This window comes from Drosophila guanche, unplaced genomic scaffold (genome assembly GCF_900245975.1).
Source record: "Drosophila guanche unplaced genomic scaffold, DGUA_6, whole genome shotgun sequence".
Classification (NCBI taxonomy): domain Eukaryota; kingdom Metazoa; phylum Arthropoda; class Insecta; order Diptera; family Drosophilidae; genus Drosophila; species Drosophila guanche.
In genome coordinates, this window is record NW_022995757.1 from 600,832 (window position 1) to 615,127 (window position 14,296).

The 14,296-nt window shown below is 45.1% G+C and overlaps 1 protein-coding gene across 6 annotated transcripts; it reads right to left on the reverse strand.

Annotated features, from left to right (window-relative positions):
* Positions 1-84: 84 nt before the first annotated feature.
* LOC117590391 lies at positions 85-14,039 on the reverse strand. Of its 6 annotated transcripts, XM_034282977.1 has the most exons (10): positions 13,916-14,039; positions 12,840-12,984; positions 4,180-4,947; positions 3,993-4,112; positions 3,797-3,877; positions 2,414-2,522; positions 2,095-2,354; positions 1,665-1,721; positions 967-1,234; positions 85-912 (listed from the first exon to the last, which is right to left on the reverse strand). In XM_034282977.1, exons 3-10 carry the CDS (start codon positions 4,817-4,819, stop codon positions 330-332), a joined length of 2,118 nt encoding a protein of 705 aa, XP_034138868.1. In that variant the 5' UTR covers positions 4,820-4,947; positions 12,840-12,984; positions 13,916-14,039; the 3' UTR covers positions 85-329. The 6 variants fall into 6 exon arrangements, with proteins under 6 accessions (XP_034138868.1, XP_034138871.1, XP_034138869.1 ...); XM_034282980.1 differs by lacking the exon at positions 1,665-1,721 and having other exon boundaries at positions 13,916-14,036; XM_034282978.1 differs by lacking the exon at positions 12,840-12,984 and having other exon boundaries at positions 13,916-14,035.
* Between the last annotated feature and the right edge of the window lie 257 nt (positions 14,040-14,296).

Consider the following 14,296-nt stretch of genomic DNA (forward strand, 5'->3'; position numbering starts at 1 on the left):
TCTAAAATTGCTTTGTTTCTCTTCTGTTTGTTTGCAAGCGAATTTGCAATATTTATTTAATGTTGCGCATACATATGCATACATATGTGCTGGTGTGTGTGTTTGTGTGTGTAAATTAATATTGTTTTTGTAGTACAAAAGTTATAACAAAATAAATAACAAGAAATTATTTAATACATATTACTCAAACATTCATTTTTCATTACTCGCAATGCAATCGATTTGCCATTCCACGATTGGCATGCATTTTGGTTTACCAGAAGAAGCCCCAGCACAGTCCCCACTGATCTGAAGTGTGGACGAAGATGTAGTTGAGATAGCCATGCCGCTCAGACATTGGTGGGCGCATCCATGCCGCAGATGACCGACTTGACAACAGATGCCGCCGAAAGAGCGGCAAAGTTCTGCCACTTGCGGGTGGACATGCCGTCCTTGTAGTCGGATATGCCCTTGACCACAATGAAGCTCTCGCGGCAATTACCAATAATGCTGTCCAGGACGCTGCTCATCTCCACATCGGTGGCCAGCAGGCCGTACTTGCGGGCAAACTGTGTGCGCAGATCATCGCTGCGTACGAGATCGCGGCCAGAGCCAATCGGACCGAGATGCAGTCGCAGGCGTGGCACACCGTTCAACTCGTCGGCGGCAATGGGATGGGCCACCTCGATGACCTCATTGTTGCCAATGTTCATGAAGAGCTTGTCCGTCTTTGGGTCCGGCCGGCCAAAGTCGCTCTCCGTTTTCTGGGCAAGCGTCTGCTGGGCCTGACCCAGATACGACTCCCACGGACGCTTCAGCTCCATGTTGGCCTGCAGGCTCTCGGCGATCTGCTGCAGTGAGTCATTGATCGGGAAATATGTCTTCACATCCTCGCCGCTCTTGTACAAATAGACATAAGGTTTCTCCTTGCTGCCAATGAAATGATTGAATGATTGAGCGAACCAATCGATTGTAGACCTGTCTCACCTGTTGCTTAACAGTGCCCGCTGTTTGTCCACATAAGAGATGACCACATCGCCCAGCCTCACGTGCTTCTTGTAGTCGGTGTAGTGTGGCACACCGCCAGCGACACCCACAATGAAGACAAAGTCCACCTTTTGGAATGTGCCCAGGAGCCGTGTGGTCGTGTTGCCAGTGGCTGTCATCGCCTCCCTGGTGCTGCCCACCGATGGCAGCTTCGTGCTCACTATCCGATGCGCTCCAATATTGCCCAAAGTATAGACATTCGATTCGCCTGCACAGAAAGTAGATTGTGGAAGAGCAAAGTCAGTCAACGATTCATAACGGGGAGGGCACACAGAAATGAAACATGGATGGCCCAAAGGCTGCTTGGATTCTTTGTGCAGAGTGCGTGACGAGATTAATCAATTTCAACCCAACAAAAAAAAAGTGATACAAATGCATGGAGTGATACGAGTGAAATTAGGAGTCCTTCCTTGGACAATCCTTTACCATAACAACACAAAAAACAAACACGAAAACATGGAAATAAACAGTGTACAGAACGAAGCACACAGAACTTATACTCTCTTGAGTTCAACTTGTATCCAAATAGAAGTAAATATATATACAGATATATAATGTAATACCCATGTACCAACCCATACACAAGTTGTTCTTAAACTAAGGATATGGAAATTTGGACTTGTGTTTTTGTGGCTTACCAAATCTTCGTTTCTTTTTGGATTTTCTTAGGGTGTTCGTTAGATTGGGATCGGAATCTGTTACGGGGCGGGTAGTTTCGGGTACATTCGAGTTTCGTGGGTCGCGAGGGGGTTGGTGTTGGTAGAGTGGATGGAGGGAGGTTAATGTTTTTTGTCGCAAAAACAAGCAACAATTTTATGCAAATTCATTCAATTGGGTTGCGTAATAGTTGCACGATGCGGTTAAGTTGCGGTTAAGAGAGTGGGTAGGGGGAGGAGCCACATTAAGGGAGCGAAAAAGAGAGAGAGAGAGAGAGAAAGAGAGTTGAGATATTATTAGTGTGGAACTCAGAGGATGTTGGAGGAGTTGAAAGGTCATCAAACTGTTCTTTATCAGCTTTCTATGGATTAGTCGACTTTGCGATTGTCCACGCCCCACCGCCCCACCTACCGACTGTGGTATAGCGAACGAATGTCTCCTTGTTCTCGAGCATCGCATCCACGGCCAGCTTCTCGCAGTATTGCGCCGTTATGATGGCAATCGTCGGCTGCTTGTTGGACGCTATCGTTGGCATCTGCTTCACCACCTTGATCTCCTTGTCCTCGTGGTGGATGCGTGTGTAGGCATTGTACTCCATCGACTTGATCAGGCCACGCTCCTGCAGCGACTGTATGACCAGCAGCACATCCTGTTCGCTCCATCCGTAGTCCCTGCGTCAAGTCAAATTCAATTAAATATTGTATTAGTGGAAAATTGGTTTATGTCTCACTTGGCCAGATCCTCGGGCGAAACGGGATTGGGGTAGGCCTGCTCGATCAGCTCGAGCACCTTCTCCTGTGTCAGTGGCGGAGATTCAAACTGCGATTCCTCCAGCGAAACTGCCAAAGAGAGAGACAGAGAGAGGGAGAGTTGATCATCAGTACAGATCAGATTGGAGTCAGAGCTGGGAACGAGGAGCTTTAGCGCCTGGCTGCTGGGGTTATACGAGTATTTTCACATCCCTACAGGGCAGGAAATAATGTTTCCCCCTGGATGGACCATGAAATCTGTGCGATGCAACGATGTTAGCAGGTGGGCGCGTGGCTGGTTAGGCAGTGGATTAACTGGCTGGTTAACACAAGAAACGAGGACGGCACTGTAGGGGTGTTTCGGGTTTTTTTCGCTTTGTCGAGAGTCGATTAAAATGCTCAAGCAGCGTATTTTAATTACTGACTGCAGACAAATTGGTCTCTAAAGATGTCATTTAGGTGAGTACGAGGATGAGTGGGAGCAATGGACACTGATTCGTGTTGCAAAAGGCAATGACCTGCGGTGTCTGCAGTCGGAGTGTCACACATTGGCAAGCAGTTCAAAATAGGTACAGTTTTAGGGTCACCATGGTCGCTTGAGTCACACTCTCAGGAGTAACCGCTACAGTTGTGGAATGTTTGGTGGATACACTGCAGTTTGACAAGCACATATGCATGTTTGTGTATGCATGTAGTTTGAGGGTCATCGAAGTTTAGATAGCAGTTGCAGTTTACAGAAGCTTACTGGGGAAAGTAAATACAGTTTTAAGCTTTCGATGACTGAGATTGCTAACTACTGTTTTGGCAGCGCTGACAAGCAGTTTTCTCAAGTATTCACCTGCCCAGAGTTGAGTATGTTTTGTTCTAAGCTGCAAGCAGTTCCACTCCTACAGTTTAAGAACTGCTTGGATCTAGATAAGTTGAACAGTTGCCAAGCCACTGGTTTAAGCATTATTTATTATTATTTATGTTTGAGTTCGCTTTAACATTTGTTTTTTTAGTGCAAAAACATTACTTGATTTTGGATTGGATTTTCTTGTGGTTTTAGAGCGTGCATTTAGTACGAAAAAACGAACGAAACAAAACAAAACAAACAACGAAAGAACAAAGAGAGAGACAGAGAGGAGAGAGATGCGAGAGAGAAACGTAGTAGTAGTAGTAGTAGTAGACGGAGGGGTGGGGTGGTAAGCGGCAGATATACGGCACGGCACGGCACGGCAGACACCACGGTAAACGGGACGTGGATTAGGGGGGATTAGTTGCGGAAGGGGCTAGAAGTGGAGTTGGCAATCACTTCCGCCTGGCACTCAGCTGATCCGTGTACATGTCCAGCCAAATGGCCTTCATCAGATCGCCGCCATCACCTGTTTTCTTCTGCGCCAGCAGCGCCTCCTCGAACTTGCGATTGCAATCGCCGTAGCAATAGATGATGTAACCATCCCGAGCTGCCTCCCCACAAGTCAAATCAATCAAATCAAATCAAATCAAATCAGTTCAGAGATTAAGAGGAGAAGAGACTAGAAAAACAGAATTATTCTGCTCAGAGCAGAATTTACTTACGCGGACGTGAGGGCGGCGCCGATGTCTGCTCCAGAATCCGCAGCTCGATCTCGATCGACTGGATCTCCGAGTAGCCGTGCTGCATCAGCTTCATGATCTTCTTGATGAAGCCCACATAGTCTGCAAAGAGAGAGAGAGAGAGAGAGACCTTAAGCATAGGCACAAAGAAAACTTTAGAGTAATGTACCTCGGGGAAAGTCCTGCGGACTGACCAGCTCCTTGAAAAAGTCCTGGGCAATGTGCGCCTGCTTCTCGTCGTTGGTCAGCCAATCGCGAAACCAGAAACGCAACGTGCGCGACTCCTGCGAGTGCTTGCCCGTGTTGGCGCTCACCAGGAACACCCGAAACTCCAGGGATAAGGCAGCCGCCTTGCTGGCGCTCTTCTGGCCAGCCACCGTGTCCTTGTTTATGATGATGCCCGTGTGATCGCCACCGGCCACGTGCACCCGATCGTTGATCTCATCCACCAGCTTCCTCTCAATGAGGATCACCGTGCTGTTGGCTGTCTTGCCTCGGGGCGTCATCACGACCTGCTCTGTCCGCGGCGGTGTCTGGCTCCTACGAGAGACGCTCGTGTTCTGCAGCTCGTTCTGTTCGCCTCCAACAGCCAGCGGCGGGGCTGCGACACTTTTATTGCCGCGGATTTTGTTGTTACTGTTACTGCTGTTATAACTGTTGTTGCTGTTGCCATTCGGCAGGACCCCATTGGCATCCACGTTCACGTTCCCATTTCCATTTCCACTGCCCCCATTCGATGTCTGCGATTTGTTTGGCTTGGGGGGCGGCGGCGGTGGCCCCATCTGTGTGTGAGTTCTTCGCTCTGACATATTTATACCGTCTCCGTCTCCGACTCCGTCTCTCTCTCTCTCTCTGTCTCTCTGCTGCCTCAGATCCCGCTGTCTATATGGGCGGTGGTATGTCCTTGAGCCCGAAAAAAACTTGATGTTGTTGATTGCTGCCAAAAGAAAAGCAAAAGTTGACTGTCAGCAAAGGTACAACAGAGTAAGCAGAGCGGGGGCTACAGGTACAGGTACAGGTACAGGCACAGGTACAGTGGAGCGTGCCACACACATACCTATTGTCATTATGCACCTACAAGTAGCAATTTGTAAATACTTTTAGCTAAATCTCAGTAGTTATTTTACACTGACAATCGGTTCCCAAACCCTCTTCGAACACCGCAAAAGCAATTGCTACTTCCGACCCAAGGCTAGTTCTTGGTAAACTACAGTAGCTACTCGTATATAATTTCTTGAATTTCTCTTGGGACTCTTCACTGTGCGTGTGGCGAGTTCCATATCCCCGTGGATCAAATGTTGCCTGCCACCTAAAGTCTTTCTCCGGGGAACTCTGACGTTGTCTCTTGTTTCGCGGCGGGTCTGCCTGCTGCTCTGGCAATGGGCCAAACAAATTTAGAATTCATAACTAATTGGTGTCATAAATCGCCCCAGCCCCACCANCCCCTCCGCAACCCTACCGTGCGGAGGGTTACCCTGCCGGTAAGGTAAGGTAAAGGCGACCCAGTGACTCGCTTTCGGCCTACAAAAATGAAAAAAAAAAAAAAAAATAACAAAAAGCCAGCCGATAAAACGGGACCAAAACAAACGAAGAAAGGCAAGAAGGAAAATCAATAGGCAAAAACTTGGCAGCATGACAACCCCCCGGGGGAGCGGGGGTGGCAAAGCAGGGGGCATCGCACTCTCAAAAGTTTTTACCCCGCAATTAGAGCCAAAAGCAAGTCAACTTCCGGGCCAAATGTCAACCAAAGAGCTGCGGCAAAAAGAGTTTTTAGAATACCCACTGGACAGGAGTGGCGGTGGGGAGGGAGGCATACCCGGGGGGGTGACTTGTGTTCCGCATATTTGCATGGCGCACACACACACACCCCAATCCCCAGGGGAAAAGGCGAACGAACCGAGTGGCAAGAGGCAAGAGGGGAGCAGGCAGCAAAAGGACCGAGGGGAAAATGCAACCAACAAGGAAATGAAATTTACATTTCTTTTTTCACACACCACGATGCTGGCTTCTGGCTTGGGGTTGCTTCTCCAAAATGGGTCTCTCATTTATGCGTTTTATGCGTTTTGTGGAATTTTCTTAGATGCCATCCAACTACTTCTGTCCTCCCGGATAACTCTTCTGCAGGTGCGGAGAGAGTCTCCCAAATCCCAAGTGCGAATAATCCTCAATGAAATGTTAGCTAGAGCTGAGGAGGATATGCACTTGATTCTTAATTAGATTAAAGAGATTCTTCATGCACTTCAATCCCAGCATTTCGTGTGTCAAGGGTGCAGCAGCCAGCCAGCAGCCAGCCAGCAGTCAGCAGCCAGCAGCACTCCAATTTCATGAGCCGGAAATTATTGTGACGTCTGGTCTGGTCTGCAATTTCAATTATAAAACAAAAACAAGCAAAAACGAAGGCAAAGAGCAGCAAACAAACAACAAAATGGCAAAGTACAGTGCCGCCTTTTGGTCTAGAGTCTAGACACTCCCTTGGGCGGGGGGCAGGCGGTGTCTCTCCACCTCTACTGAAAGTGCATTTTCTTCACTTCCGTTCGATGGGGTTTTCATAGTTGGCCAATCTTTTGGGGCGTCGTCTACAAATTTGGAAATTCCTATAGCAAGTGCCTGGCGATGCGTAACTCCCATGGGTCGAATGGTTACCGAGGGTAAGGAAAAGGGTTTGGCTTGGCTCCCCAGCAGCGAAAACATTTTATGGTTGACAGAACGCCAGTCACGTGTCTCGCCAAACAACAGCAAACAACAGCAAACAAATTGCATATTTGCCCAGGAAACTAGCGATAGAAGGCGGATAAATATGAAGAAGGAAGAGAAACTGATAAAGCTGAACGAAGGGAGAGAGAACCGCTAAGCAGCCCACACGCAAAAATAAATAAGGAACAGCAAATAATTCTTATGTTTTCCACTTGAATTTAATGCATGGCGAGGTCTGTGACTGGTCTGGTCTGGGTCTAAGAGATGAAGCAGAACCAGAGACAAAGGAGATCCGCGACCCACCGATAGACGCCCTACAACTGTGGCCACACTAATAGCTGTCAGTGGGTTTTACAAAAAATAAATAGTTGAGTTTCCATAGTTAACATTTCAAAATTATATTTAAGATTGTTTAAAGTTGTCCCAAAAGAACTTTGAATGCAATTTGAAGCCTTAAAATTCATCGAAGCTTTCAAATTTGATTGAAAAACTCTGGAAGAAAGCAAAAGACGCTGCCAATAAATGGTTTAAAATAAACCACATAATAGCCATAAATTATAATAGATTATTTTCCACTAAAACTTGACCAAATGCTGTATAATTATGACCCCCATTGTACGTACATAATTATTGCATGTACTGCAGATAGCCAATACTTGTTTGTGGTTTCCTGTTGCGAGTGTGGGAAGTGGCAAGCAAAGCGATCTTTCAGCTGAAAAGTATGCCCAGGAGATCTTCAGTGTTGTGTAACAACACTATAAACCCTTTCCCTTTATCATGGAAATGGCAATGGCAATGGCAAACAAGCGAAAACGTTTGTAAATGAACCAAAAATCGTTGGATTTACATCGCAGTATCGCAGTTCGTCATCCATGGAGGTAAATGAGTGTGCAAAAGGTACGTGTATTCCCTAGCAAAAGGTAACAAAGAGCTAATTACCGCATAATTTGAGTTAATTTTGCAACTTGGCGACGGATGGGAATTGGGAGGGACGAGCTGAGGCGAAACGAAACGTGACTCAAAGCTGAAAAACTATTGAACCGATATACCGAGTACTCGTACACAAACTTGACAGACAATTAAGTAATTTCCTGACTCACAAATAAGGCAAAGGGCAGGCACATGGCTATGGTTGATCTCTTGTGAGTTTTTGATTCGATCGAATTGAATTCATTTTCAAAGCGAAAGAGCGCCCCAAACATTTGTGTACATTATCATCATAATGCCACGAATCAGCTCCATTATGATGTCAAGGTTATTCCAAACAAAATAACGATTATTTCTCACTCCACAGCAGCAGTAGCAGCAGCAGCAGCAGCCGGCTAGTCATTATCCACATCCCACAGCGCTCTTCCGCCCTGCCTTGGATCTTGGGTTCTTGGAACATTCAATGGCCTGAATTGTCGAGCAGTGAATATACTTTTCGATTTGTTTATACAACAATTTGGAAACACTTGAGGGAGGCTCTGTGGCTGCGAGGGCAGTGGGGGCATTGCCCATGCTGACTCTTAATTTATGATTATAACTACGGAAAAAATAAAGCAAATTGAAATGCTGTGCCTAAATATGCGCTAAACGACTACAGCGAAAGATGCATCCATAGATGCAAGTGTCAGGAATTATTTTTAAACACCAGCCAGGCCGAAAGATATACAGAATTGCAACTGAATATTCCTCCGTACATATCATTTATGAACTTGTGTCTGCCATCCAAATATGAATGAAAGTGTGCCATCTGTGGAGAGTTACAGCAAATGCTAAATTCTGTGTATCGATCCGATTTCGATCGATTTTCCCTTGAACTTTGGCTGCGAAAATAAATTAAAGTAACTGCAAGACAATTTGCATGTTAGAAAAGTTTTAATTGGAGGCCGACAAAAACAAACCTGAGACCCTGAGACTCGGGTCGAAGATCCGAAGGGTCAACTGGAATTCAATCGAACGATGACGTCATTATGCTTTTATCAACATCCCAACCCAGACTCTGACGTAATGTTTGCGGCATTCCGTGATTATTTAGATCGTCAAACAAGCTGGGGGAGCAGCGACTGACCTTCAGAGAATGTACAATCTAAGCTTTGAGCAGAGAGCTCCCGCTTTGCTTTATACGAATAAGTGTTTTATGTATTTAGATTTTGAAATTCGTATTATTTGAATGAGTTCTCCAGGGCATTAATCATAGAAGCGAGAAAGCAATGGGCCGTCGCCATGCCTGGATCTTTCTTCAGCTCTTTGGCCAGATTCTTGCGCAAATTGGGGGGAAAATATTTATACTCTCGAGACATACGAATACAATTTAGATATATGTGTCTCTATCGCATGGTGGAATCTTTCGTCAGACACCTTTAGAACACTTTTTTGTTGCTCTGTTCGAATTGAGTAAAATTAACTCGCTGAGGAGTAGGAGAAGCGAAATGGACTGGGCATGGATTGTCGTGTGGGAGCTGAAGACCTCTTCTGCTCGCTGATGTCTGATGCAATAATAAGTTCTGCTGTGGCATGCGTCATCTGGCAGTCAGACGATTCAATCGGTTGATCAATTAGCTCTGTGGATCAATATAATACCAGCTGCAGTGCGTGGGTGGCTGTCTGCCCCTCCACTCCACTCCACTCAAATGTCCAATTGCAGGGCATGCAACATTGTGGCCCTTTTAACTACGCGACGCACGCAACACTACGGGGCAAGGGTTGTCCGTGCCACAAAATACACACCCATGGGCGGATACTCTGTAAAATTCAGTTGAAAACAAAGCCAATTTGTGGCTCGAAAAATGAGTTATAAATCCCCAGCTGCAGAGAGCAATGCAAATATTTCGAGCAATTATCTCTCGTAAAGTTGTTTGTTTGTTGTCCTTTAATCTGCATAACCAATATACCCTTTCTGTTCTGTGCTGGCAACTGAACACAAATACTAACAGCTGGAGCAGAAGTCTTCTTGGCTTCTGGACTTCTTGGAATTAGCGTCTGGGTGGGTGGGTTCTCGTGGTTCTTCGGCTTGCAAAGGGTGGTGCTTGGGCGCTTAATAAATTAGAGCGCCGGCAGCGACTGTGCAATATGGGCGGCGGTTTCTTGACAGTTTTATGGCCACGTAATACAGCACCGAATGCAGCTCAGAAATGCGAGCTCTCCCATTCCCTTCCACCGATGGGTTTATTTTGCTCTTATTGTTTTTCTTTCACTGTGTCAGCGGTGGTGGTGCGTTGCTTTCGTTCGTTTGTGATGGCGATTAGAGCCTGATTAAGAGTGGGGCATACAATGTGACCTACATTATGGGGCGAACAGCAGGCCAGCTCTGGGGGATGGTGCAACAACACACGGACAACCCACCCTCAAGGGTTTTTTGTTGCAGAATTCATTCTACTCAAACGATTGAAACCCAAACTCTGTTTTGCTCTCTGTTGCTACTGATGTGGGGCAGTGGGAAATGCATCTCAAATGTCACATGATTATCGCACTGAGACTCCGCCCAGACATTATATCAATTTACAGCTATGCCCCATTTGCAGGCTTCAATCTAGGCAGTCGCCCCAATGCCCCAAAGAGGCAAAGTGCGAAAAAATCAAATCAAGAACAACGACTGGATAGAACGAGTATTTTTAAATGCAGGCAGCCAAAAGAGAGCCGGATGCCGAGTATCTACTTCAGAAGTTGAATGAACCAAACCGATCGGATCTGATCTTCGACTAAAATTGGTCCAAACATTAATATAATTCATTTACTTTCAGCTGTGCTTAATTCTCATTGAAATATGTATAATAATGTATTATTTGAGTTGTAAATGCATATGGCAATCCACTGCGGAAAGCTTCTTCATAAGTATTAATTTTAATCAGTTCTTAAAGGAGTTTTTCCAGATATTGCAATTTTGCAATATTTTTGCTTGGCATTCCCTTCGACAGACAGACACAAATGCAACGGATACTCACGTAATTAATTTATATTTTTAACATACATCATTTAGGACACAATAATTTTCAATCGTTGCTAGAGACCAAACATACAGAGTTGCAAGTTTACATTTTGGTGCCTAAATTGAGATCTGGAAACCGAAAACTGAAGCCGAAAATCGAAAATCGAACACCGAAAACGTGTGGCTATGGAGCAAATTTCTGCATGCCCGGTAGACCCCCTGAGAATGAGATCATTTTTAGACCTCTATCTTTCTCTCTTTCTCTCTCTCTCTCTCTCTCTCTCTCTCTCTGTGTGTGTGTGTATCTGTGTGCTGTTTGCTATTGGCCTCTTGATGTATCTTCGTGTTGTGCGGCGCTCTTTTTTGTATACAATTTTGCTAGCCAAATGTTTTTGACGTCGTTAAAATTGTTGAAAATTCCCCTGGCGCTGGAGCAACGCACATAAAAACAAAACAATGAAATAAGCAACACAAAAACGTTGACCAAAATGCAGGTCACACAGAAATAACACGACAATGAAAGCTTGCAAGGGTTCGAACAGCTGGATACCCCTCGCTTTAGACGTCACTGATCCATTGGCTCATTGACGGTGAGAATGCACCACGGTATAGCACCCGTGATCCTCCCGAATAAATGCACGGTCTATGGCCATGTCGAGCTTCTCCTCAACATTTTTCCAAAAGTTCAAATCTTCAATATTGGGCTGCGAATTCAAACGAATGGATGAGCCATGTGCATATATCCTTTCAATAATTACTGACCTGATAATATAAGACGACCGCGTTAAAGATGTCTTCAATGGTGGCTGGACGCTTGATGCTGTACACCAGCTGCACAATTGCAACAGAGTCTTGCGAGAATCGAGACACTGTATTGTATCGGGAGTAGCGGAATTCCATCTTACTTTGCAAGTTGATAGTCTTATCGATTGAAAATAGATTGTGAATTTCACAGAGAGCACTGAGCAGTTGACTGAGAGATCAAAGATTTCTCTGTTCGGAGTGTGAACGCATCGAAGAGGGAGGACAAAATCAACGGCTACTACGCTCATTCGATTCAGGGATTTAGGGAGATTCGGGTCCCCATTGGTTCTCCTATTCCCCGTAGCCTTTCGCTTATGGGAGGGAGAATCTCCAATATACTCCTCCTCTTCCAGGGTACAGCTGGGAATCGTTTGCTCGTTGCTGGTGGTTGTCGGGAGGAGGAGGAGGAGGGTAACGGAAATGGACTTGGATAATTTGGGGAGCGCACATAAAGAATAAAGAACCCAAAACAGAATAGTTATCAACCGAATTAAAATAATAAAACTGCAAATGCGGACAACAAAGGGAGGCAGAAGCACAAACAGAGGCATAGAGCGTGAGCGAGACAGTCATAAAGGGGTAATCGTTTTTGGCTCCGCTTAATGGAGGTCAATATCGTTGTTATACAGTACATACAGCCTTGTCTCAGTCTCGATCTCCGTCTCCGTCTCGAAATTTAAATTCAAATGCAGCAGCCGTAGATCAGGGGACTGGAAAACTTGTCTACAATACGAGTACCGAGTACCGAGTGCCGAGTGGCATGTGGCAAGTAATCCGATCATTCGGTTGAGGTGAGAGGCAATCATTTGCATACACGAATAAATAATGCAAAGTGGCAGCCACCCAGGGTATCACAAAATTAGAGGGCGTATGGAAAGGATTTTGGAGCGATTTGCAACCCAAAGAGATTTTTTGTATGCCACAGAAGGCAACATAAATCTGAAATATCTAATTATTTGTACAGCTGCAGCAACTCATAACATGATCATGTATAGAACACCATTGAAGCTTCCCGATCCTGGGCTAAAATGCAACTCCTGCACTCTCTCTCAAATATCTTTCAGTTTTTTGGCACATTTTCATGAGCGCATCCGTTCGATTATGACAAATGTGTAGCCCCAAAGCTCTACCCAAATGACGCACGAACATATGTGCGTACCCAAATTTCATAGCTTAAAACAGGAACTACGAGTATTGTTTGCTTCCAAGAACTTGTTGAACGAAACACCCATAAAGAGTTGAGTTATTAACTGTTGCTCGAGTCATCAGTTGTTGGAAGTGTGAAGGTGGAATCGAGTGCTCATAAATAGATAAATATTTTTGGTGAAAGTACAACAAAGACATGTTGCCCTTACCCGGGCCACACGCAGAGGGCTTCTACCACTTGCAAATACGTAATTCGCCCCATGGGGGACACTCACCTGTTGAACGTTGAGCGGCCGCAAATGACGTGTTTTTTTGGTTTGTGTGTGTATGTTTTTTGTATGTGCAACCGGTTTAAACTTTTTTGCCTATTTTTATTGTTTATTTAATTTGTTTATTTCTTAATGCGTTGCTTTTGTTTTTCTAGAAGAAAGAAAAAGAATTGTGACACAGAGAAAAATAAAACGAACAGAAATACGAGCACAATGTGTCTGCGAAAACAACAAAAAACAATGCAAAAAAAAATTCATATCTTATCTTATCGAAGAAGAGGAGAGCAGTGGAGCGGAGTGGAGAGCGCTAACGGAGGGGGGGGGGGAAGCAGGTGGAAGAATTTCCCATTATCATCAAATGATAAGCCACACCGCCGATACAGTCGTTTCATTCTGTTTGTTGTTTGGTGATTTCGGAATGGAACTTGTGATGGGGTTGTAACTACAATAAATAGTCGATCGTACTCTCGCTGATTGTGTTCTAAAATTGCACGCTGACGTCAGACTACGCTCCAAAAAAAAAGGTAGAGAGGGATGAGTCACTGCTCACTCTCCCCCCCACTCCACACTCTGGCAGGCAGCCGATCTAACGAGCGAGGCGCCCTGACGTCATAAGCTTAGGGGATAGGACAACAACAAAGAGAAGAGGCAAAGAGAGAAGACAATAGGGTTGCACTTGAAACGGTAGCCACCAAACCGAACCGGTTCACCTTCAGCTGATCACCACCCAGCAATGGCATCCTGCCGTCCCGCTCTACCACTGGCTCTCTTCACTGCCATTCAGCATCACCAGAGCAATTGCTGCTGCTGGGACCGTTCACTTGCAAAAGAACAACAACAACAAAACAACAACGAATACCAACAAACTAAAAGATAACATTATCTAGATATATTTATGCAGGTAAAGTGTCTATGTTGTGTGTATGTGTGTGCTGTAGGTATACGTGCGTTATATTAATAAATTACAGTTTCCGAAAATGCGCGCGCGTCACTTACACTTTTACACAAAACAACACAGCACAAAACAAAAAATAAACATTCGAGTTCGAGTTCTAGTTGTACTCAGTGCACAGTACACTTACGCCAAAATGCCGGCAAACAAATTTTGGGGGGGTGAAACAGATTGGTACCCGTACCTAGCGCTCGTGCGTGCGATTCGTAGAAAAAGTTGCGATTGAAAACAAAACAGACGGCGCAGCTTTGGCAAGGCCGCCAAAATAGTAGGCTAGTGTGACCCGTCGGGGGATGGCAGGGAAATATCATGAAAGTGGTGGCAAAAAGATGCGAGCAGTGTGACCGCAGACTTATCGATAAAATATACAGTCTGACCCTCAAAAAGTTACCTAAATAAATATGTTTATTTTCAAATTATACCGGGAAAATTTATTGTCTTTAATATTTATATTTGAAATTTAGAGGAGTGGGAATGAAATATAATGCTGAAAATGATAAGATGATACTGC

Excerpts from the sequence above, each read along its gene's own strand:
- LOC117590391 (XM_034282977.1), bottom strand. The coding sequence starts at position 4,819 with ATGTCAGAGCGAAGAACTCACACACAGATGGGGCCACCGCCGCCGCCC. Across the intron at positions 2,355-2,413 it reads TCGCCCGAGGATCTGGCCAA|GGACTACGGATGGAGCGAAC; the intron begins GTGAGACATAAA and ends GACTTGACGCAG. Across the intron at positions 1,722-2,094 it reads CGTTCGCTATACCACAGTCG|ATTCCGATCCCAATCTAACG; the intron begins GTAGGTGGGGCG and ends GCCCCGTAACAG.